At 36.7% G+C, this 26,769-nt stretch overlaps 1 protein-coding gene across 2 annotated transcripts in view; it reads right to left on the bottom strand.

Moving 5' to 3' along the window:
* Window positions 1-26,769, bottom strand: part of HDAC9 (histone deacetylase 9) — a 906,973-nt gene that overhangs the window by 66,010 nt on the left and 814,194 nt on the right. For both annotated transcript variants that reach the window (XM_012804388.2, XM_003788483.2), the window contains exon 23: window positions 5,673-5,806. In XM_012804388.2, the coding sequence (XP_012659842.1) occupies window positions 5,673-5,806 (134 nt within the window). The remainder of the gene's footprint in view (window positions 1-5,672; window positions 5,807-26,769) is intronic.

Here is a 26,769-nt window from a genome sequence, read left to right as displayed (position 1 = left end):
AAAAAAAAAAAAAGAAAAGAAAAGAAATACTCCTCTATCACTATAGTTAAAAACAAATAGTCCTATGTTACATTCCAAAGTGCTTTGATTATTTTACTTTTACTTGTATTAGAACTTTGGGGGAGAAACAGAGGCCCCACAAAGGCTATTTAACGAATAGATAGAGAAATAAATATCATAAAGCATTTGCTTTATCACAGAAGGGATTTCTTTCTTGGTAAATATGATCTATGATGTGTCCAGGCTCCTGGTCCACTTAATACCTTTTGAAAAACCTAAAGACAAACAATACAGAAGATTCTGTGTATTGGAGTCTTGAATTACCCAGGCAACTTCCTCTTCATTTGACATTTACTGAAACAGATAAAGAAACAAAAAAAATCGACTATCACTTTGGCCCTGCTTTGTTGAATGCAAGAAACGCAATATCATAGGCCATATCTGCACTAGAAAGCGTGTTTCCAGAACAGTTTTCTTCTTTTTAGATTATCCATACATTCTTTCCAGTTGTGGAGAGGCTTTGAAGTCTAAAAGAAGACCATGGAAAAACATTATTCTGGCATATCATCCATTGCCCCTATATTCACTTCCCCTTCCCCTACTCATGAATTACAACTATTTAGGAGCTTGTAAGCTTTCCCAGATTCACACCCATTCCCCAACGGACTAAATCACAGTCATACATAATCGAAAAGATGAAAAAGATGGGAAAACAACTTTCCCACTCAACATCCAACGCAAACAAACCCCCATGAGCAACTTGGACAACAGTATCTCAAGGGTTCACCTCACGGGTGGTTGTCAACACTTAACTAGAGTCAATTCAAGAGAGTTTTTCAGCAGCTTTAGAGAAAAACGTCATCTTTAAAAGATTATCAACAAACACAATCACTAAGTTTAGCCACTGTTGGTGAAATCCAAGTCAAATGAAAGCAGCTGAGCATACTCAACAGGAGGTGGCAGATATTAAAAAGAAAGGAGTGGGGAGGAAGGGAGAGAGAGAGAGAAAGAGGAGCAAAGGGAAGGGAAGGGGAGGGGAGAAAAGGAGATGAGAGGGGAGAGGTGGGCAGGGGAGGGGAGGGAAGAAAAAAGAAATCAGAAACCCCACATTAAAAAAAGTGATGGCCATCCAAATACGGTATACACTCCAAGTGTACACACGTGCTACAATTTCAGTACTAGAGCCTGTAGCATCATCTCAACAGCTTCCAGGTCTATGACAATTTCTTTTCCTCTAACAAGCTTAAAATAATCATTTATTTTGTTTTGACAGGTGGTCTTTTAATGGTGGTCTTGCATCTTCTCGATTCACTAACCAAGGCTTCTACTCCTTTATCTCCTCTTCTTTCTCTTACTTGCTTGAAGATTTTCAATGTTTTTGTTTTAGATTCCACAGGAATGGCAAAGCTTTTCTCACCTCTTGGGAAATATCTGTTCAGAGGAAGCAACCCAGGGTGCCACTAATTGGCTTTTTACATAACAGTAGGCAAATTGGGCCTTAAAGCAACTATGAGAGTTTGCCAACTAGCTCAAATACAGATTACCACGATCAGATTCTCTGGGAACTTCACAGATGTTTCTATTAGTAATTCTAAAAACCGTGTGTCTGCTCACATAAGTATCCCTAATGCCTTGCTAAGTGACCTGATGATTCTTCTGATTTAGACATTCACTTCAAGTTCTTGTAACTCCTAAACGAGTATTTCCGTTTCATTGAAGAAGTTCAAAAATATTCATCATATATTGATTGAACTGATAAATCTCAGTTTTAGACTTTGCCAAGAAAAAGAAAAAAATGGACTTCTGGTATGTCTTCAAAAATCAGTTGCCTCTAGGAATTTCCTGTACCGTGCTCAAATTAATTTTAATCCAATACTATATTATTTTGACTGACCTTGTACATATTTCTTAAAAGAATAGTTCAGAGATGTTTTGCTAAATAGATCATTTTCAGGATAAAGATATTTAAAAGGAAGAAAATGCCTGTTTGGGGCACAATAACTTAAAATGTTTAAAAACTCAAGTGTTTTTGGTACCCATCTACGTGTCCACACAGACACACAGCCAATAGTTCCTGCTGATTTATAATTCCTTTGGGTTATGTGCACAGTATTTGCTGATAATGAGCCGTAAGAAGCAGCATTTTGCTGTATCGACATGTCCTAGCCAAGAACAACAAAGGAAAGAAATAGCATTCAAAAAACTGGCAAAATGTTTATGAATTCTAATCCTCAGCACATGAATAAATACATCTGACAAAGAGCAGAGTCCCTTAAAAAGGTCCTTCTTGACCTTTCTAATTTGAGTTCAATTGCATGTTCAGTGTTGAGAAACCGAAGTCAGTTCTGCCAATGGTTTAAGCACAAGCTTTACTCCATTTTGTTATTTGTGAAAGTGAAATCCCAGATAATAAGTTATAATTGCCCTATTAATCACTTGAAAAAAGAAAGTTTGGAGAGAAATTGCAATAATTGGTATCTGAAAGACGTCCTTTTTTATTTTCTTTCCTTGAGCTGACCACATGAAGCTATTGTGAAAACTGCACATATATGCATTTTTTAAAAGGGTGAGGTACATGCAATATGCTTTATATATTCTTTTTCTAAAGGAAAGAAATTTAAAACTTCAATGTAGTCATGATGACCTCTGACCTGGAAAAAAATACAGAAAACCAGGCTTTGGATTATAAATTATATTGTCAATGAAAGTGAGAAGTCTTTGTTGCTTGAGTTGTTTCAAGTATTATATTTTCATTTCCTTTTTACGAATGAATTATAATGTACAACACACTTGTATTTTTCCTTCTATTTTTCACTTTAAAAAGCCTTCCTTTCTCTCTGCTTTGTTCCTCTGTGTATGGATAGACCTAATACTACCCAATTTACTTTTCGAAAATTCAATATATCCAAATCATTCGATATTCTTGAAATATCTTGTGGGAAATCTATGTTCTTGTTTATGTTCTCATAAAATCTTAATGGAAAAAAGTCACAACAACATACATTATTTTATTTTATTTTTTATTTTTTGGCCAGGGCTGGGTTTGAACCTGCCACCTCGGGCATATGAGGCCCGTGCTGTGCCCTACTCTTTTGAGCCACAGGCACCGACATACATTATTTAAGCTTCCCTTTGTTTCATTTATGGTGAATAAATTTTAGGTTGTACTTATGAAATGGAAGACAGCCAACTAATAGGTAAAAGATGGTCCTTAGGCGGGGTGGCCCCTGTGGCTTCAATGAGTAGGGGACCAGCCCCATATACTGAGGGTGATGGGTTCAAACCTGACCCTGGCCAAACTGCAACAAAAAAGAGCCAGGCATTGTGGCAGGCACCTGTAGTCCCAGCTACTCAGGAGGCTGAGGCAAGAGAATGGCCTGAGGCTAGGAGCTGGAGGTTGCTGTAAGCTGTGACTCTACAGCGCTCTACAGAGGGTGACAAAGTGAGACTCTGTCTCTAAAAAAAAAAAAGATAGTACTTAGGGTAGTATAATAACTAAATCAAATTCACTATGCCATCTAGATAAAGTCAATTTATTGCTAATATAGTCAAAAAGAATCGTTTCAGTTATCACATACTATAATAGAACTGTCTACCATCTATACACCCACATGGGCAGGTTTAAGATTAGCCCATGAAACTTTTATCCCTTCTTGTGTCTCAGGCCTGGTCTTCCTAGAAAGGTAGAGAAAAAGGACACATCTCAAACTTGAAATGAGGCGACATGCTTCTTATGTCACTGATTGCTTGAAGAAAACAGTCTATTCAATTTTTAGGAAAAGCACATGTACTAAATGATCCCAGACTTCCCAATTAAAAGGGCAGACCGAGGAAGAAAGGTACAAATCTTACTCCTTTTGCTTTTTAGTGAACTGAAGTAAATTAAGAACAATTTTTATATATTCTTAAACTTAGTCATCTCTTAAAGAGGTCATAGGAGAGATCACTCCATCTTCACTGGAAATGCTCCCTTGGAAGAACAGAGTTGGGCCAACAGCTGAGATAAAAACTGCAGAGTGACACAAGCTTATTTGAATGGGCATGTTCAAAGAAAACCAGTGAAAGCCGTCATTTCCTTCCACATAGTCGGAAAAGTAGTTGGCTTTTGCAGCCAGATAACATTTCTTTCTAGGCAGGTCAGCCATCCATGGAGCCACACAATCCACAACCTACTCTGATTTGCCGCACATCTGGTGTAAGCCTTTAGCATGCAAATATTAAAAGCCAGTCTGCTTCCCTCAAGTGTTTCTATATTTAAAACAAGAAAGTGATTTCAGAATATAGGCGACTATACAAAAAATGTTACTTGGTGGGCAAAAAGAGCAGCCTAACATTAACTGATAAAATAGAAAAAGCATTTATATCTTGTACTCCTTTGTTGCCACAAAAAACCTACCCAACATTCTGTTGACATTATTGGTTCATAGGAATCTCAGAAAGACTCTACATTTTAGAAAATTCAGCCTCCTTGGAATATTGCGTGATCTGAAAAATCAATATTTTGTTGACACTGATCATTAGATAATTACATCCTTTGAATCCTTTATTTTTCTATCTAAAATTATAAAACAGAGTAAAGTACTTAGGCAGTGATTGAGTTTTTTCCTCTCATTTTTTTCTTTAAATTCAAAATTTGAACAAAAAACATTTACTTCACTAATTAGGAAAAAATAGTCATATTGAAGTGCTATAGGTTTGTAAGATAATGATGACGACGAAAGTTATGTATTTGATGTGCAAAAAATGGTACTTTTTCATAAATACTACAAAGGGATGCATTACTATTAGAAATGATACAAATGAGATTTTAAAAAGATTTTATATATGCTAATTTCACAAGCAAAGTAAGATTTCAAGTTTACAAAAGAAAGCAAAAAATATATGTTGATCACAACAATACCATGTATTTACTATGAAAAATAAACGATTTGATAACATTAATAAATATATATAAACTTGGGAATATTTGCTCCACTATGGCTAATTGGTCTGAAAAGTTGCCATGATCTGGCTGTGAACCTCACAGCAATTGCTTCTGAGTGTAGAGTGGTCGGAAAAATACGATGCAATTTAGATTTAAGTGCAAATATTGGACTTAAGAAGCTCGGGCTTTGTGATTTCAGATAGATTTCTCAACCTTTTGAAACTCATTATCACCCTTTGTAAGATTGAAATAATGTCTATCTCTCAGCATACAGAGGATTTAAATGGTGACCAAAATAGTTTATCAATATTTTAAAAGTTTCTTTTCCTTGAACTAACATAATCCTCCAGGTAATCTCAGGGGAAAAAAAAAAAAAAATATATATATATATATATATGTATGTATGTGTATATTTATATATATATATATTAGTTTTATTTTGTATTACATGTTTCAACACTCATTGGTTGGGTCAGTAGACAAAACATTCCTCTTCCCAAGGGTTGACTTGACTCACTTCTGAGCTCTGTGACTAACCTGATTGAGGGAAGGGCTATGTGGACTCTACACCTGGGAAACTGTTCTGCATATAACATGAGAACGTGTAAACTTCTCTTATCTAAAGTGTCCCTTCTTTCTTAATGGTAAGAGCATACAGAAATTTTTTTTAAGACTTTTAAGATGTGCATGCCTATATCCCTGTTCTTTTACTCCATTCTTTTGTACTATTCTTTTTTTTTTTTTTTACCTCATTTCCTAGGAGGGCATTTACACAGGCTTCTGATGCGTCACAGATGGCTGTGAGATCATGTCCTCCTTCCAGAGCCAACACCACACGTCCACCAGCCAACGACATCAATTGCTTCGTCAAATGACCAAAACCTACCACAACACAAAAGAACATTTCAATGTATTAAATCAAGAGGTATTGATCACAGAATCTAACATCAATTATTTACTCCTTTCTTAGGACTTTCTAAGTCCTTTCTTAGTGCTTTCTGTGTACTAACTCATTTTGGACTCATAATAACTTTTTAGGTTACATCTAATTATTATTTCTCCTTTACAGATGAGGGAACCAAAGATCAAGATCCCACAGCTAGGAAGTATCACAACCAAGAACTGCACAAGTTAATCTGGCTCTTCACCGGTGCACAGTGCTGCCTTTCATAACACTTTCTGTATGTATCTGGAAGAAAGATTTGAATATTATTCGCCAGTGTAATAAAGGTAAACCAGCCCATTTGCTTACCATATACCTCCCGTCTCCATCTTCTGCCTCTACTTTATCATAAAAGGAAGTTTTCTAAATACTGCATGGAATTCTTCTACCATCACATTAGATTTTTTTATAGTTATTCTTTTACTATGAAATCTTTGATAAATGCAAAAATATAAGTGAGTTCCAAAATGAAATTAGACTATAAAGTCTAGTGATATGATACCTGTTTAAAATATCTGTTGGCTTACCCTCCAACTTAAAGAAAATTATATTAGCAATGCTTTTCTCTCTCCTTCTTTTTGTGGGAAATCAAAATCCTGAGTTATTTTTACAATTCCCTTTATGTCCATTGTATAATTTACTTGTTTCTGAACTTTACACAAAGGTTTTATACTTTTGCGACTTGCTCTCTTCTGGCATTGTGTTAGCTTGCCTCCGCCAATGCCAATGGCTATAGTTCTTTGCTGTCTAGTAGACCATTTGGTATCTATAGGATTTATTTACCAGTTATTTATTTATGTATTCAGTTTTGTTTTTCTCCTATTGCAAAACATGTTACATTCTTATCAGTAAAGAGTTCCAGTTTTTTGTTGTTAAGGTGTTGCCATGTACATTCTTCTACGGGTCTTCTGGGACACATATGCAGGAATAGAATGGAATTGTTGAGTCTTAAAATCTGCTAAATAATAACAGAATATTTCCAAAGAGCTATTACCAGCCCACATTCTCAGATGCAGCGTATATATATATAGGAGTCGTCACAGTTTAGTCACATCCTTGCCAACATTTGCTATGATTTACCATGTGGGTGGTGGAATAATGGCTTCTTATTTTGGTTTCATTCAATGTAAGGAGGGATCTTTTTATTTCTAATTTAAATGTTTTTTAAAATCATAAATAGATGTACAATTTAATATAATTATTTTCTATAGGGATGGGTTTTCCCTATCATTTCATAATATTATAAGTTATATTGATGAATACTTGTAATATTTAGCCATCATCCCATTTATGGAGTAAAATAAGCTCCTCTGTGTTGTCTTGCCTCTTTTATACACACCTGGATTTCTTCTGCTAATGCTTTGTTTAGGATTTTTTTCACCTACGTTCACAAAGGGGGTTAACTGTAATATTCCACATGCCATAGTATTCAATAGGACCATAGTGAATTTTGATGTGGTTGAGACTCTCTTTTCGTATTCTCTGAGCCTAAAATTTGGTGGGTAGAACTCCTGCAAAACCAGTGGTCTTGTTTTCTCTTTGAGGAACATATTAGCTGAGTTTTTTCAGTGACTATGGGACTATTGTTGCTTTCTATACTTTTCTAAGTTATAGTTTTCTAGGAATTTTTTTGTTGTTGTTGCTTAAGTGTTAAAATCCCCTGAAATAAAATTGTTTATTTTCTCTATTGTCTTATTTTGGAACTCCAATCAAATGTATGTGGCATTGTCACTCAGTGTCCACTCGACCTCTCTTCACTTCTCTTCCATATTTTCCATATCACTTTCTGTCCTGTATTATGTGTATTTTTGAGTCAGATAAATCTTTCAGACTTTCCCTCTTCAGATGCATCTGATCTACTATTTAATTCCTTTGTTGATATTTTTATTTCAGTGATTGATTGTATAATTTAATTCTAAAATTTCTATTTGGTTATATTTCAGGATTTCTTGGTCATTTTTATAGCTTCTTAACATCTCACATTTGTATTGCCTCTTTTCATTTCTTTAAGCATAATTATTTTATAGTGTGTATTTGATATTTAAGATCTTTGGTTTAGTTTGTTTTGTTATTTCTGCTGATTCATCCTTGCAGTGCCTTAATTCTCCTTTTATTATTATTATTATTATCATCATCATTACTATTATTGTATTTTGAGACATTGATTTCAACTTCATATGTGAGAAAGTTTTGATGCTTGGTGCAATGGAATATTTCTCACCTGCAGTGATCATATGCTGATAATCTCCAACGTTATGAATAAAAGAGGTAAGTTTGGGGGCAATTAGATGGAGCCCTTCTGAGTGGAATTAGCGCCCTTAAAAAAAGACCCCAAAGATTCCACTAGCTTTCTTTTTGACATGTAAGAATATACAAAAAATGAAGCTGGGAGTTCGTAATCCAGTGGCCCTCACCAGAACCTTGACCATGCTGGCACTCTTATCTCAAACTTACAGCCTTTGGAAGGGTGAAAGATACATTTCTGTTGTTTGTAAGTCATCAGTGTAAGATTCTGTCATAGCAGCTTCAACTAACTACATGATAAGATATCATATTCAACCCAGTTGAATATGGCTTATCTTCAAAAGGCCCAAGTCAAATGTGAATTTGTTTGCCTCTGTGGGATATCTGGGATACTAACTTATAGGATCAATTTTAAATTCTTAGACTGCAGGACTGGCTGTAGGTTTTATTGTTGTTGTTTATACAACAATAATGTAATGTATAGGGACCCCCAAAACTTTAGTACAAGTTCTCATTAGAAGAAAGTATTTTTTTCCTTTTTCTTTGATTCAATTTATTTCTTTTCCTCTGAAATTACCTCTATGTATAGCAATAGCTAATATACTTTGTTATCTTCTTCAACATCACTTTCTTTTCTCTTTTTCCTTAGAGTTGGACTTTTTTTTTTTTTTTTTTTTTTTTTGTCTTCAATTAAATTCTTTTTCCTTCATAAGCCCAGGACTTCTACTCTCTTTTCCAACATGCTATAGACTATTAATGTTCAAATTCTGACTGACAGAAGATTTGGGAATAGATGCCCCCAAGGTAGCCAATAGCTTCAGGATTTGCTCTCTTTTTTCTATCTTTTTAGAAGTCAGTCATAAATTCAAAAGGGTGGTTTTTAAGAGAATTTTTAAATTAAAACTTAAGGATATGCAATCTCTCATGGTTTTCAATGTTTCTTATCCAACATTGAAAAAAATTAACATTGCATCCAACCTGCCAAATTTTAGGACTATTATTAAAAAAGGATAAATTAAAATGAATACAAACATTGCTTCATTATGACACTTCATTACTATATACTTTATGAACTCATAGGGAATAAGCATTTAATTTTTAAATCAACTAAATGTTTTATAATTAATAGATTTTACTTTCAGAGCAGTTTTGGGTTTATAGGCAAATAGAGCAGAAAGTTCACCCCCTGTCCTTTTCTTGTAGTTACCATCTTGCCCTAGTATGGTATATTTGTGACAAGTGATAAGCCAACACCGGTACATTATTGTTAACTAAAGTCCACAGCTAGGATTCACACTGCATATTGTGCAATTTTATGGATTTTGATGAATGCAAAATGTCAGGAATCTAACATTACAGCATCACACAGAGTAGTTCACTGCCCCAGTGTATGACCTATGCATCCCTCTTCTTTGCCCCTTAACCCCTGGTACTTTCTGTCTCTCCACTTCCATCACTCGTTTTTAATGTTTACTTTAATATCAAATTTTAACTTCTTGTATTATCCTTTCTAACTTAGATTCGACATGATTTCATCAGCCTCATTTGTATGACACTCACAATGTTTAAAATATGTCTATATACATATATATCCAACCACGAAGGCTTGAAAGAAAAAACTTGACTGTGGAAATGCATGCTCTTCAAACTTGACTACTTTAAAACCTGACCTTTGGTTCTCTCTTAAATATCATAGTCTATTGTTTAAAAAGAAAATGAATTCTCAGAATGTAATTGGTAGAACTAAATGTAAGCCTATATAATTGTGAAATATTGAAAGCAGAACTAAATTAAGTTGCTTCCATTTCGAAACAATAAAATAACGTCATGTTAATCCTTGGAAGGCTTAAGATAGCCACCCATTAAACACCTGCCCAGGCTTTCAATTCTAATGTGGTACTTGAAGTTAATCATGAGCAGAAATGAGTTAATTTTTATCCCTGTATTAAAGCACTTTAATGGTGATTTTAACCACTTACCTACTATTTGGATGGGAGTCAAAATAGTCACTTTAAAATTATTCAGTGTTTATAAATAGTTGGCAAAAACTAATTGTTCTAAGAAGGACTTACAAACTAGGTAAAAACTATTTTCAAGCATTTCAGTATTTCTGAATTGCTATGGACCTCATGATGATCCCATTAAGAATTTTCTACACAGGACACTTAGGAATGAGGTTGTCCACACTAATCTCCACCTTATTACCTGGTGACTATAAAAGAATGATAGATATGCAGAAAATGTGTAATGCAATGTTTAAAACCCTAATGCTTTGACATGTTCTTTTCCTAAGTCAAGACAAATAGCACATAGAAATTATACTACTCAAGAAATTAAAAAAAAAAAACCCTCATAGACAAGTATACATTTCTGCTAAACATACTATCAAATATTCCAGACAGCTTTTTCTGTAACCTAAACCTAGTCTACAGTGGTTACTTAAAAAGACGTACATAGAAAAAATAAATCAAGCCAGTAAACTATCTTTCATGCTAATGGTTCCTAGCTACTGAGAATTCAATTATGTAAAGTCACTACTTAGCAAATAAAATTGTGTGGATTAAAAAGGGTGGGCAGAGAGAAAGAAAGAGAACCCTAAATCTGATTTAAGTTCACTCTTTCCTGTGGGAATGAAAAAAGTCCCATAAAAGACCAAATTTAGATGGGATAGTAAAAAGTGGAAGGAAAGAGTGGAATGAAGCTGATCTTTGATCTCTATCCAAATTCCTCTTTATTTTACCTACAGGGTTTATTTCCATTCACATGTTACCCATGTGATTTCTGGAGTCCGTGATGGAGGCAGCTGAACTCTGAGTTATGCACGTACAAATCATTCAAGCGAAGTAAAGAAATGAAATTTCTGCAAGGCCCATGCCCTTTTTTTCGATGAAAATAATACAATCAAGAATTTTTTTTTTAGTTTTATTAACCTGAATTCTGCTGTGTTCATTGCTGCTCTACATGTTAGAAAGATTAGAAAAGCCAGCCCCGTGTGTTTACTAAGGTCTAGTTTTTATTTTTCAGGACACAGGAGAAGTTTCAGTGGCTTGTGTACCTGTGTGTATGTATGTGTGTTTGTCTGTTTTATTAAAGGTCGTGTAATGTGTTTTTAACAGGCATGATTGCAAGTGTTAGGTAATGGTATTTAACTTTGGTTTCACAAAATACACAAAAGCTTATACTACTTGTCACAGTAGGTGATACTTAATTAGATTAAAATTGATATTACCCTCAGAATTGAAAAATTATAATGGAGACCTTCCTCAAGTGGATTAGTGTATTTATTCAAAGTGTGAGGGATGATGGGCTAGGTGGTCAAGTTCAAAAACATGTTTCCATATCATGCTGCACTGTAGACTCAAGCAATAACTGGACACAGAGATGGAACTGGGTTCCCAGCATTCACAGAAGGGGAGTGTGGAGCTAAGGGAAGAACTTGGATATGTGGGGTAGCCACGTGGGCAGGCTCAGGTTAGCTCAGGTTTAGTTGGTAAACACTGACTAAAAATTAGCCTTGGCAGTTGTCCCTACAACCTTCATTGGCTACATCAGAATTCTAAGAATACTCTTTCCAAAAGACATTTGGCATGTTAAATTCCTTTTAGGAAATCTTCTAGAAGGAGGCATTAATGAAGTACAACCACTATTACGACCGCTGCTACTAAAGAACCCTACATACATCCTGGTTGCTTAGAAAGGGGTCTGCTCGGCATTAACTTAGAAGCATGAAAAGGAAGCTCCATTTGAACAAGTCATTCCTTCTGATAACCAAACGCAGATGAAGTGGTAGCCACCCATACTGAGAGTATTGAGAAGCAGAATGGGAAGGGCATTTGCAGTTCAAAATCTTATGTTTGCTTCCATTGATTTACTAGAAACAGAAGCTTTTGACAAATTCAAATTTAATATGATAACGGTTTTACATAAACAATCTGTAAAACGGCAGTGGATCCAGAATATCAATTCCAATTTGATTTCCTGATGTTCTGTGGAGGTTTGTTTCTAAGAAGTCAATTTGTGTCTGTGTTTGTACTACTTTAGAAAACTTTCGTAAAATGAAAAGTTGCTCGAAGAAGGCTCAAAGATTAAACCTCAGATGTGTATTTAATAACTAAATTGTAGGACTCAAAAGATTCATCCTTAAAAAATGGCAAGTCTCAAATGCTTCTCTGCCACATTTCCAAATGGTTCCCAGAGAACGGTGGTAAGGAAAGGAAACAACCCTAACTGGCTTAATTTTAATCTTTATTTCTAAAACACTATCTGAAAAGCCAAAATTAACAAATGTTCATTGTAGAAAATTTGGAAAATGATAGAAAATGATATAATACAGTGTGTCCCTGAAGTTCATGTGTGATTTAAAACTATTTTAAATTATTTTAAAATAATTAAAGCTATAAATAGTTTTAAACTATTTTAAATCACACATGAACTTTATGGATGCCCTGTATAGTATAATAAGCATATTATTGTAGGTATATAATAACGGTATACATAAGATTAGTATTATTACATATAAATATATCATTATATGATATGTACTATAAATATCCTATATGCTGTTTATAGTATATAAATGCCTGCTCCTTATTAAATAAGTATTAGTCACAAAATAATTGTATATACTAATAAATCCATAATTCCACCAATCAGAGATCGCTTATTGTACTTTTGTGTATTTCATGCGTGTCGTTGTCTGTATTTTCTAAACAAAACAGAATCATTATAGTTTTTCCCAAATACACTTAATGAATGTCAATACAGTGGAAACAATTTTCGTGTCCTCTACAATATCATTTTAAATTCATTAAAGTACCAACCAAATCTCTGTTTTTAGATATTTAGGTGTGCATTTTCAGCTCTCTATATGATTGCAAATAATAGCCCCATGTATAATCAGAAAGGTCACTCTCTACTAGCACTTATCTGATTATAGTGCCATTCTACATTACTTAAGGATGGAAGGAAGCCCGCTTTTTTTATTGCTAACTTCTTTTTCACCCGAGTATGGGATAGAACCCAAATAGTACACAGCATGTGAAGGAAAGATGGGAACGGACTGCAGTCACAACTTTTTGAACATTATTCTTTTAAAATGTCTGTATGTTTAGCATCCCTATTGTGGATACCTCTAATATTTTGCTAGAAGCTCAGAGAAATGAGAGATACTCCCCCAAAGTCTGTTTCTTTTCTGAAATTGGAAATAGCATTGGAAGTTTCTATGGGGGCCTGGACTGAGGGAATTCTCTCCAAGCTACAATTTAGGGTGCCATCACTGTCCCGCCATCATATAGTAGAATAAGTAAGACTTTAGAGTCAGCAGTCACCGCTCAGAGAGAGGCGCCTGGGTCAGGATTCATTTGGTTAATAAAGAGTGATGCACAGTGATCAAATGGACAAGTCATTTTACTTCTACTTATCTCTTCACTTTGCAAATGTGAGTCTCCCTTTACAAGTCTTCCCCTTCAATTATTCTCTTCATCTGTTGAGGAAAGTCTCTAGTGAAAAACCAGATATAATATTGGCAGTCTCGTCCTTATGCTGCAAGGCAATGGAATGGAGGTCAGCAGTACTGAAGGCCTCTTTTGAAATACTGACACTTGATATCTATGAGGATTTACATCTTTTCTTCTTTTCCTTTTTTTCTTTTGGAGTTGCAGTCTCACTAGGTTACCTGGGCTGTCCTCAAACTGCTGGACTTAAGAAATCTCCTGTCAGCCTCCTGAGTAGCCGGGACTGCGGGCTGCACGCCACTGCACCTGGCTTTGACATTTTTGTAATTCTTTCTTTTATAGCTAAAAAACCCCAGTGCCAATTGACTCATTTATTAACAGGTTAATTTCACTTGGGCCTGAAATATCTGTGAAGAGTTCGTCACATATTCAATATAGTAGAGAGCCAAGGGATCACACATTTTTGTCCCATTTTAATTAGAAATTTAATTTTGCACATCCACCAGCGTATTTTCTGTGGCTAAATCCAGAAAGGATTACTGAAGAATGCACATCCAGTGAAGTCTAATATTATAAAAACTATGGCCATTTTCCTCTCTAAACCCCTCGATCATTAAGTTACCATGTTGTTCTTTAGGAAAATGCAATCAAACTGAAGTGGAGAGAGAAACTTGGGTAGCATGTGGCAGTCTCCCGTACTGTCAGGCTCTACAGCAGAACTTCAAAGCAGAATCTTGATTGTTGCAGATGGGAGGAATGCTTTCCCCAGAAATACCTTTTTAAGACTCATGGTGCTGTAATTCATATGGTAGGCACTTGTGATTCGTTCCTGATGATGTCGGGATCATTTAACTCACAAAACCATTGTCACTACCATAAAATCCTTTCATCCGTAGCCAAAAAGGTTTACTTCATGTAAATGAAAATTTTTCATTAAAGTATCACCTTAATAATGGGCAAAGATATACATTTTCTGGTCATGTTTAAAATGTAAATTTATGAACATATTCTGAAGATTCATTTTAGGTTAAGATCTCTCCTTATTTGATGTCCCAGGACTCTTTCCAAGTTCATCGAATCCGGAAATCAATTTTGGAAGAAATATGGAGGTTATTATCATTAAATCTTTCAGTTGGCTTATTCTAAGCAGCCCTATAAATACTGCATATGTTTTAAAGAAGGCACTGTCAACCACAGTAAAAACCCTTTACTCTTCTAGGCAGTCAATGATGCTTCAGGAGAGAAGTTTATACTCTCAGCACCTTTCGAAAGCAAATGAGTATTTGGTTCATAGCCTAAACAAAGTCTGAGACAATGACATTCTTCAATGCCATTATTTCTGAAGAATGAAGTATATACAAATAAAAATGGCAAGAAAGGTTGGCCGGCATTTTGACTATTCCTCCATCCATTCACTCAGCTTCCATCTGTGATCGAACCATAAATCAACTATTATTTAAATACCTACTGTGCGATAGTGTTTTATATAAAAACCTAATACTTCAAATAGATATAAGATATTACAAAATCTTTGTGAACCTTATTTTTCTAACTTATAAGTGTAACTAAATACTACTAATTCTACCTCACAGGTTAGAAATTAAAACTTAATCATACAAAAACCTACAAAGAATGCTAAACAGTTTATCAAACACAGCCTGGCACATGGCGGGTGCACAGTATCTACACTGTTTTGTTTTGTTTTGTTTTGTTTTGTTTTCTGGGACAGTCTCACTCTGTTACCCAGGTTACAGTGCAGTGACATCAGTCCAGCTCCCTGCAACCTCAAACTTCTGGATTGGTCAAGCAATCCTCCTGCCTCAGCCTCCCTAGTAGCCGCCAGAACACTCAGGACCTTTTCTATTTTTAGTAGAGACAGGGTCTTGCTCTTGCTCAAGCTGGTCTTGAACAGCTGAGCTGAAGCTATTCTCCTACCATGGTCTCCCGGAGTGTTGGGATTACAGGCCTCAGCCACCGTGCCCAGCCAATTGTTTACATTTTAATGAAATATTTTAATCCTAGAGTTCTAGGTTTAGATGTTAATTGCAAGATTATATATTCCAACTCTTTCATTTTCAGACCTGGATGAGGACACTGAGACCCAGAATGTTGAATTATCATTATAAACAGCGAACAGCAGAGCCGGAAAGAGAACCCAAATCCATCAGTGAGTGCATTTCCCACCGTTCTTGGCTGCCTACTTACACCACTGCCCACATTTTCAGACATGATTTCCAGTTCAAAAAAAAAAAAGCACTTTATAAAGAGTTTCTAGACACCAAATATCTTTGACAAATCATTGTTTTGGTGGGTGAAGTGTAAACAAACCAGAAGCATGTGAATTAAATTTCCCTTTAAAATATGGGAAGGATAAAACCAGTGAGAGAAAAAGAATCCCCAGAAAATGCTTTTGGACCTCATAGGGCCATTCCTTCCTACCCCCCAACGAAACTGTTTTTGCCAAACCCCAACTGTAACTTGATTTGCCAATCACTAGTTTTTACTGCTGTTTTCAATAATGCATCGAACACATGGGATCTATTCTCTCATTGATGCTCCTGCATAGTGGGCCAAGTGGGATGGAACAAGAGCAGGCCAGCCTCATTCTAAGCAATGATGATCCCATTACAGTAGTTTGTATTGTTCATAGTCAACCAGCATTTACTGAGCGTGTACTCTAAATAATAGCTAGGGAAATACAAGGATGAGTAAGATAGAGCTCTGGCTTCCAGGGAGCTAAAATAGAAGGGACATGTATACAAATACAATTTGACATGGAAGAAGGTAATTGTTATAAAATAAATAAGTGTTACAAAACGAATAAAGCTTAATAGATGAAAGATATGCATCTGGTTAGAGGAGATGCAGAGAATAGCCTAGGACATGACATGCATTTGAACGTTTTCAGTGTTCTACATTTGCAGACCTTTGCCTCAACTTTCATTTCTGACATAGCAATAGTAATGTTGGTTTTAGTTAACTGAAATAACATTTGTAAACTGGGTAACGCATTCACCCAGTTTATGGAACACAGGCAATATCATTAATTATTATTTTTTCATCCCACCTCAGCGTCCCTATTCATGGTCTGAAAGCTCCAGTAGATAAATATGCAACATTATTTAGGTATTGTCGTTCTCATTTGTTTAGTTTTTCATTAGTAAGCCTAGATATAGAATGATTTGATTATGTCTATATAAGATCACACATACTGAAGGGCCAAAAGGAGCAAAAGGAAGAATAGAAACGTAAGCATGGTAAACAGGAACCTATATTTCCAGATGATCTGGTTTCATAAACTTCATTTCACAAATGTACACTGCCAAGACTTGATTGATGCTTTCCAATCTAGCATAAAGCTTGGTATGGGGCAGGTGCTTCATGCATTGTTTCTGAAAGAATTGGTGAGTGTGAAATGATTGTATTCTAGTCAAATTTACTTTATTTCATTTCAGTGAGATACTGTGGCAGGTGGTATTCTCAGAATGACCCCCAATGACCTTTACCTGTGTATAATCCCTCTTTTTGAGTGTAGGTGGCATCTGTGAATATTATGAGTTATCATGACAGTGGTTGCAAATTGATTTTTCAGTTGACTTTGAGTACATAAATCAAAAGGGAGATTTGGGGAATTCATGAGGGTGAAGAGGAAGAAAATATAATCACATGAGCTCTTGAATGGCCAAGTTTTTCTAGCAGGTCATAGAAGAGGAATTTAGAAGGATTTGAAGAACACAAATTACTTGATGTATTATTGATGGATTGAAAATGGAAAGGACCACATTGGTGGCTTCTAGCCAGCATGGAAACGGGTACTTCAGTTGCACAACTTCCAGGCACTGAATTTCAATGACCTGTATGAGCTCAGAAGAGAATTTTTCCTGAGATTCCAGATTAAGGATTCAGCCTGGCTAATAGCTTGATACCAGCCTTGTGAGATCTGAAGCTAAGAGACCCTCAAATCTACACAGACTTGTGATCTACAGAACCATGAAGTAATAAAGGAACAGTGCTGTCAGCTGCTAAGTTTTTAAATCCCTGAGTATCATACAGGCCTAAGAAAAGTCAATATCATGACTTCAATTTATGAAGCACATTGAGAGTACAGCAAAGGTTAGGATAGTAATGATGATTTTGATAATTAACAATCTAAAATGTTTATCCCAAGCCAGGTTCTGGGCTTTATATATAAATGTTTCTTTCATTCAATATTCATGCCGACTTTATGAGGTAGCTACAGAAAATATCACCTCCCTAGAGTGGAGCAAACAAACAGGAACATTGAATAACTTTCCTAAAGTCGCACAACTACAAAGCAGTAGAGTCAGAACTCAGGTCAGCCTTTCTGACTATAGTCTGATGTCTTCATCACGGATCATACTGCCTTGTAAAAGTAAGTGAGAAGAACAAAAAACTTTTCAAAAAATCTGTATACTTGAATCTGTCCCAGGATTAGTTTTTGAGAAATCCATACACTTAAAGCATGTGTAATTATCAGCTAGAATGAGATGAAGTAACTAACCAGTGCATGCTGCCATGTGCTCAAAGGATTCATCTGCTCTTAACTAGTCAACATCCACTGCCCAGTATGCTTAGGTATAAGATGGGCATTTTGAAAACAGGTTATCTGTGGCATCTAAGGGAGGGGGGTTTTTAGAGGAAAATAAATCTTGATGAGTTTTTCAGTTTTGATGAGAGGCTAGAAAGTGTCCGTGCTGGTGGTTCCTCTCTGACCCTGTACCAAAGACAAAATCTGGGTCACTCTGTGAAAAACATAACTTCTGGATGAGTGTGATTTCATGTAGAGTAGGTGATCTTTCTCAAGCAGAGAGATGTGTATTAAACAGTGAACTCCGCTAAGGAACCAAGGGCTCTGTTGAAGAGATATCATTGAGCACAACAGGTTGGACACTGCGAGGCTCTTCTGACTATTCCTAATCATGCTTGAGGAAAGCTGGGAGGACTTAGCTGGCTGAACGAGTGTGCCAAGTAAGAGAAGTCCCTGGACTTGCGATGGGCAAGCATCCTAGCAGGAAACTCTAGGCTCACTGACATAGAGCAATGAGTTCAACACACCAACCACCTGTCACTGGCTTCTCTCACTTTTCAGGACTAAATTCAAATCCTTCAAGACATGGTCTGTCTCCGTTTCTAGCCGCATCTTCCATCACACCCCTACACACCCTTTTCTCTTGACTTATATGCAACTATTTACAAAGTTTGATAAGGACTGAAGTCAAATAATGGCCCACAATTCTGAGCTTGCACGGATGCAATGGCCTGTCCGCACGCAGCTAACTCTCACTAACACCCTGTATGTTCAATTCAGCACGAGCAGCATCCTGAACACCCCGTGCAATGTGGATGCATTTCCATGGGCCTCCTTCACAGTCTTTTTTTTATCTCTTTAGTTCTGAATTTGTCAGTCCACCCTCTCAGGCTAAAAACTGTCAGAAAACAGGAAGATATCTTACCTGACTTTGAGCCTAGTACAGTGCTGGTCCTTCCCGACGCATGTTAATCGTGTTACTGATGAATAAAGAATTGAGAAGCTGAAGCAGACTGACTTTATGGACCTCGCTGAATGTGTCGTAATAACTAAAGTTCACCTCTGTACTAAATGCTTTAAAGCTTATGCTTAAAGAGTAGGAAATTGTTACTACCATCACTCTTATTTTAAACATGAGAAAATAAACACAGAGAAGTTCAGTATATTGTCCAAGATGAAATACCAAAGTAGGATTTAAAATCTCTTGACTTTGGAGTTCACACTCTTAACCATAACATGCAACTTTCTTGATTATTCAAGGCCCACAGTGATATTAGGGAACAATTCTTGGAGAAAAGTTAAAAATAAAGGCATGAAAAATGTTTTGTTCTTAGGATATACCTACTATAGAATGTCTATTTTCCTTTAAGAATGTTTTTAAATAGTTACTCTGGCCAATATAAGTAAAAACAATTTTTCAAGGATGTAGGGGGGCTCGTGGGGAATTTCTGGGGAAGAAATTCAAGAAATAACTAACTAAAGACATAAATCGCCCCAGAGAGAAAAGTCTCAAGTCCTTCTTGAGACTTTTCCTTACATAGGAAAAGGACTGTTCCTTACATAGGTCTATAAAACTTAAAAGGAAAATTTTTTTTAACTCTTAAGAGCAATGTCACTAATTTAGTTTTGCACAGTGAAGCTAAAATACTATGTCTTCAAGAGTACTCAATACCATAATTATGGTAGATCTATTCATTTAAGAGATGTTTGTTGAGAGACTGCGATATGGACCAGGATCTGTGCTGCTCTAAGAAGATACAGTTATGAACCAAAGGTAGCCCGGTCCTTATGTCATTTACAACTAATGATACTGAGCGTTAACATGATAAGCCAAACTAGTGATACTGATCCAACACCATCAGTCAACTGAAAAGCTGTGATAAGAGGTTGGTTTGGTTGACCTTAGGACCTGCCCTCTCAGTCACTTGTCGGTAGCTGAATCCAAAAAATACTGACGTATAAGTTTAATGTATTAGTGCTATAATCCCAATGCTGGTCATGCCTGAAAAATAATTCTCAAATATTAATAACCATGTAAACTGTTTTTCTCATTCAAGTTTTAATTTACAAGAATAAAAGCTGATATTCAGGAAAAGAAGTATTGACTTTGATTCTTCTGATATTTTTCAGTTTGAAAGAAATGATATCCCCATTCCCCCATAAAACCCCTGCAATTCCTTTTCAAACCAACCCTTGGATGTAAGCTTACATTTCAACTTGAGCATAGCATTAATTCATGGCAGAACTCCCCAAATTCAGCTCAGACGATGATGGGCATGGCAACGGTTGTAATTGACCATTGCCGATAAGCTCACTCATTAGTCTGCTCTACTTATACTCAAGGTTATTTCATAACTAATTGCTGTTTTTAAAAAATCGATATTTTCAACTGGCACAGTACCTGACACATAATACCTAGGTATCTGGTCTTTTCTGAAAACAAGCACAGGAAAACAAACAGAAAAAACCCACTACTGAGTTTTAATGTGTATACTGCTCATAAACAGATGATAATTCATCTTCAAAGTGCTGGATAAGTATCAGCAAAATTACAAAAGTTTGTTGAATGGTGGAAAAATAAATTATTCCCTTCTAAGGAAAATGGGGACAGATGTCTCATTGCCAAAAACATTCCTTGGAAGTGCATTTCCCAAATGAGCTAAGTTTTTCATTTCAAGACCAAAATACCTGATTTTAAAAAGATAAGTATCTACCCTCTGGGCAAAACTGATGATTTCTTATTTTTCCTGCCATAAAAGGAGGCCCAGGAACCCTCCAAATTATGGGTTTCAAGCAACCATTTAATTTAGATTAAATTAGACAGCAATTGTATGTTAAATAAATATGAAATGGCTCTAAATGTATTTGTTAAAGATTAAGAATTCTGTAATACACAGGCTTCTATTACACATTTGTTATTGCTGATTTTTTTAAAATAAATCACCATTTAATTGAAATACTTAAAGAACATTTGCAAAGCAAAGCACAGCATCTAGCAAATCTCATGAGAATCTAATAAGCCCAATAGGGCAGTTCATAAAATAAATAAATCAGCCCATTCTCCAATATCATAGCAGAAAATCTGCAGTGTACACAAGGCCAAGATCCTATACAATCTTTACAAACGCCATGGTTCTGATTCCAATATGGACAAAATAAAGGCTTCATTGCAAATACTTATCAAGGTGGTTTTGTTCTGTTTAAGGCTATTTCCACCTCCCACCTTTTTAAAAAAAAAAATCACTGAATGGAAATAAAGGTAGATAAAAATGGAACTTCCTCACATAGCCATCAGGGATTTCAATGTCACTACCCTTTGGGGAAGAACATTACATTACTATTCCAGAGTATACTGCATCATGGTTTTTTTCCTATACTTTTTTCCTTGTGTTCCCAAGTCAGAGATGTGGGGCATGACTTGCACCTTAGGGCATAGTTTCTTTGCAAGTGAGACTCAATATCCAAGGTATATAAAGTACTATGAAACCTTCAAAATGGTAAAGCCAGAGTATTTAAAGGAGGGTGGTGAAATTTTAGGTCACCCCTTCCAGACACTTAAGGGATCTGAGAGAAGATGACGAGACTGTGGAACTGAACGTTGAGAGGGTGGAGTAGCAGGACGGGCAGATCAAAGATGAAAAGGAGCTGCCAGAACTTTGGGGACTGGCTGGGGATGAACTAGGACAAAGAAAGAAGCATCGTCTACTGGGCATTTTGGAGTCATTAGAACTGGGAGGTCATGGACATCTGTCAACAAGCATCTGTAATGAGATTAGGCAACCAGTTTTCAAAACAAAGAAGCTCACAGATGCACTTGACTGGGAGTTAAGCTGGAATGTGCTAGGGATGTGCGGCCCTGGTCTCTGTTGCTCCTTCCCTATAGTGCCAGTCAGATTTTTTTTTTTTTTTTGGCAGTTTTTGACCAGGGCCAGGTTTGAACCCACCACAGTCCAGTATATGGGGCCGGTGCCCTACTCCTTTGAGCCACAGGCGCCTTCTGCCAGTCAGATTTTTGAAACATAGTTAGAATTTCAGAATTTGGGTATTAACTGACAGATCTGTAAGATAAAAAATATAGGAGCTTTATTAAGGTGTAACTTTCAGCATTTTTTCTTTTCCCAATCACAAAATCATTAAAAAAAATAGCAACTGCAGGCTCAAAGTTACCTAATAAAAGACAAATGAAATTCAAAGTGACTATTGAAGAACATGGCTTCTATCCCAACCATTATGTGTCAAAAGAGTTGTGTAACTCATGATGACGATGTTCAACTTCAGACAAAGTCATTAAAGAGACATTGCTTCTCTTAAGAGACACCCACGTGTTCTCTGCCAGCTGCTCAAATCCTTCCCCCACATTTGTTGGTTGTTATTGCCTAAAAAATGTTAACAGCTTAGAAATATTATCCACTCTGTCTCTCGAAGCATCCTTGACAGGACCGGGAAGGCACCACCTCTTCTGGTTTGGATAACATTCATCAACAATAATAAAGATACCAACAACTAAACTCCAGTTCAGGTTCTATAACCTGCTGGATAATTGGCCCTGCCAGTGCCCATCTCTAGGCTTTGTTTCTTAGAGGGTCAAATACAGGTGTTAGACTAAAGTGAGGTTGACCTCTGCCGAATAGGAATCACCTGACTGCCTGTTAAAATGTAGATTCCTGAGCCATACCCCAGACCAATTTTTGATACAAATTTCTGGGTGAGACTCAACATTTATGAGAAGTCCTTCTACTGAGGTTCAAGTTTCCCAACTGCAGAGTTACCCTCCCTCTGCATTGAGGTTTGAGAGTCATCTGACTACAAAAACTGGAGGCCTTCCTCAGCTCTGTCTGCCCTTTGGGTTAATCCTCTGATATCTTTTATAACTTTTTAGTAGTCAACAATTTAAACCCACCAAGAAACAAATGAAACAGGTCCAGTTTTGCTTTGTTTAGCAGCAAGACAAATACCTCTTAAAACTGGTTGGGCTTCCCTGATATTGTACTGGAAGAAGCATTTCCACCTCGGCTTCCCCGCTCCCCTGGCCAGGGGTGCATCCTGACCCCCCTTTCAGGGGCTGTCTCCCTCTTCTGTTAGTCCCCTTGACCTCTGCTTTCGGAAAGATCCTCAGACAATGAATTTATGTCAATGTGTTGTTTTTATCAAGTATTTTCAGATTTGCGAGCTTCATCCCAAAATTTAAATGCTAATATTTATAAATAGAAAATAGCCTGACCTGTTGTAAAACTGCTTATTAATTCTGGAAAGAGAAAGACGCTTCTTTCCATTAAGATTTCTCAAGTGAAACTGTGCCCTAGTTCTCACAAAATATAGTCTAAACGGAAAGTGTTTGCTCACATTTATGATCAAACATAGTTATCTTCTTATGGGGGTAGCCTGATGATGAATTACAAAGGATAAAATGCCAACAAGAAGAAAATATTCTACAAATGGTAAATAAGTAGTTTAGGGGTTCATGGTATGGGAAGCTCCTTGGAAATCATAACTTGCAAAATGACATGTAAGTGCCTTAATCGTCCTTCTGGTTTCACGTTTCTGAAGATAATATATTTTTCTCTAAGCACACTGAATTTCCTTTATGATTAGGCCTTTATAGTAATTCTGGATTATCTCTTATTGACTCAAGTATTCCTATGTTTTACTTGCCTTTTACTTGCCTCTTACTTAAAAGGGCAAAGGCTTGATTTGAAGAGAGGATCTGAGACATGTAATAAACAAAAAGGACTTGGGCTGTGTTGAACCAACCAGATAATTAAATCTGAAAGACCATGATTCTCAGTAGACAACAACTTTCCTGCCCACTAGGATTAAAAAAAAAAAAAAGTGTGTTTGTTTTGTTTGTTTGTTTTAAACAGAAGAATTCTCATTAATCCCAACAGCCATCATTTAACTACAAGGACAAACAGGTGCCTAAGATGCATCATCATTTCAATGGATTTATTTAATTAAATAATGTATTCCATTGAGTTTGCTTTCTGACGTTTGTAGGAATATGTGGTGGAAAGAGCTGTGTGTGAATGCATTCCCCAAGTGTATGATCACCCTTGAGTGGAGAAGAGACAGAAAATAACCATGAAAAAGTAATGAGTATGATGACTTTGACAGCTTAATTTGGGTTCAGCTTTTAATGAACACCTGAAAAAAAGGCTATAATTGTTATGTCTAATCTTCCCATAAGTGCAAAATCCATAAATAACTATATTATTATTTGAGTACACTAACCTATAGAGACTCTCTTTAAAATGCTCTGTTATGAACATTTTTATCTCCCTGGCGTTATGAAACACTCTTCTCCACTGGCCTTGTGCCATCACATTCTCAAGTTTCCCCCCTCCCTCCCCACTTCCATGCTGCTGGCAGCTCTGCCTCCTTCCTCCTGAGAAACGTGGATCCTCCTGAGAACCTGCGCTCAGCCCTCCACTCTCCCTCTGTAAGCAGTGCCCATCAGTGAACATTTTCACTGCCCCAGTTACATCTGTTATCACAGAGGCAAAGACTGGAATCTCCATCTCTTCCACCCGCCTTTTTTTGCTCTTACCTTCAATCACAAACTTCCAGAAGAGCATTTCAAAGCACACAGTTTCGTTCTAATTCAACGTGTCTATTATCTATTATCCATCTTCCTGTTTCCTCTCCTGATGTGCCCATTGTGGGATAGATCACTAAAACTGTGGAACCTGGAAAACTCGACAGTGATCATGAAAAACCAGCTCAAGCTACTGAGTAAAACTCATGCTCCTTGGCTGGGCAATCAGTGTCCCAATATGCCCTTGTTGTCAATTGACTTTCCTGAACAGGTTTCCCTTCTAGAGCAGGCATTGTACAACAGCACAGATTTTGGAGTCTCAAGTCCATCTCGCTCACTCAGATTTTAGAGTCTGAATTCCAACTCTCGCACTGTCATCAATGTCATCTCAGACAGAGGTTCTTTAATTTCCCTGGGTCTCCATTTCTTCTCTGTCAATTGGGGATAGTAACACCTGAGGTTATGGGGAATACATGAAAAATGCACATATTTATTTTGTACAGTGCAAAGGCACAATAAAGGCCAGAACATGGTTGCTGGAGAGTAAATGTGATAGATTCGTTTGTCTCCTTCTTTGCATCTGCTTTCCCTTCTTCTCTTATCCAGGACCATCCGACTCATCGTTCAAGAGCAGCTCTGTGTCTAGGACCACAACACTCACACAAATTTCCCAGTTAAGGAATTCACTTGGTCAGGCACCACCTTTTCTCACATATATGTCTTTTAAATTTTCAATTTAATTATAAGATTCAACAAATTCAAAGAGTTCAACATTCCAATTCTTTGCACATCAGCCAATAAACCCACATAGCAATATTCACTGGAAAAAAAATACAACCCCAGTTTTTCTCATCCTCATGACCGGAGGAACATTAGACCCACGCAGTGCCTGGGCTTGACCCTGAGATCTTCCTGCCTACCCTCCTTACCAACTGCAAACATGACAGCGTTTCAGGAGGGAGATCAGTACACTTCGGCCTTCTCTTTGCTCTTTCCTAAGGACTATATGAAGATTTCATATTTGTAAACACTACAAGTGTTTCATAACGCTTTTATTATTTACTATTCCTGTACCATGCATGCTCACAGAACTTCTAAGACAATGTGAAAACTGAAGTATGTCATCCTTGCTTGGGCACAGTATATTCTCAGAATGTATTTCAAACGTGACTCTCCCCCAGCAAGGCTCAGGAAAGCCTCTTAGGGACCAGGAAATAAACATTCTGGGATGTTCTGCAGGCCAGATGTGCAGACTATGAGATGGCATTGGGGGAGGGAAGAGAAAGAACCCGAACCCGTTAAAATGTGGCTATTCCCAGAGCATTTTTCTTTTCCTTTTTTTTGTTTTTGGTTTCTTTTCAAAGACATGGCTAGGAAATCCTTTACTTCTGGTTGCTCTTTGGTTGTTTGTTCTCTGGTTGTTTGTTAATATCGGTTAAAGGAGGAAGGTGGCGGTGTTGGAGAGTAATGGCTCTGATGGGCAGGTGGAAAGTCGCACAGAACCCAAGGCACAGATGACCTGCTCGTTTCTTTCTGAAGTCCAACAGCTTCTATATCCATCTCATTAGCTGCGTGAAAGAATTCAGGAATATTCCAGACCACTTTAACAACCGTGGTCCCTTTGCATCTATGATTCTACATTAGTCAAGAACTCATCTCTACCCCTACATAACAGAGTTCTGTGGGTCAAACTCTAATTACTCTCGTCAACACTCCAAGAAATGGCTGCCAAATTTCTGGCTAGTGACTGACGTTTCACATTCATGCTAGCACACTTTCAAACAAAAACCATCCCTGAGCTTTGCTTTGTTCTTTGGAGATGTCTGTTTCCATCATCCCAAGAAAATGCACGAACAGCCAAATGCAGGTGTTTGGGCATTGCCTAACGACTCAGGTTCTTACTCTTTCTTTTTTTTTTTCCCCCCTCCAAGAGGGGATCTGTTTTAATGTACAGAAAAAGTCACAAAGGCTGATCTGAAGACTTAACATCTATTCTAGTTGTCTGAAATTCCCTCTGAAGTTCTTGGGAACCTTGAGCTTCGTAGGCTGAGCTCCACAGTTAGTAAATGAGGAACTATCCAAAGGAACAGAATTTTATAGTTAACAAAGGAAAAGAAAATGCCA

The sequence above is a fragment of the Otolemur garnettii genome, unplaced genomic scaffold (assembly GCF_000181295.1).
Source record: "Otolemur garnettii isolate 467f Iridium unplaced genomic scaffold, OtoGar3 scaffold00028, whole genome shotgun sequence".
Classification (NCBI taxonomy): domain Eukaryota; kingdom Metazoa; phylum Chordata; class Mammalia; order Primates; family Galagidae; genus Otolemur; species Otolemur garnettii.
This window is presented reverse-complemented; position numbering and strand designations above follow the sequence as displayed.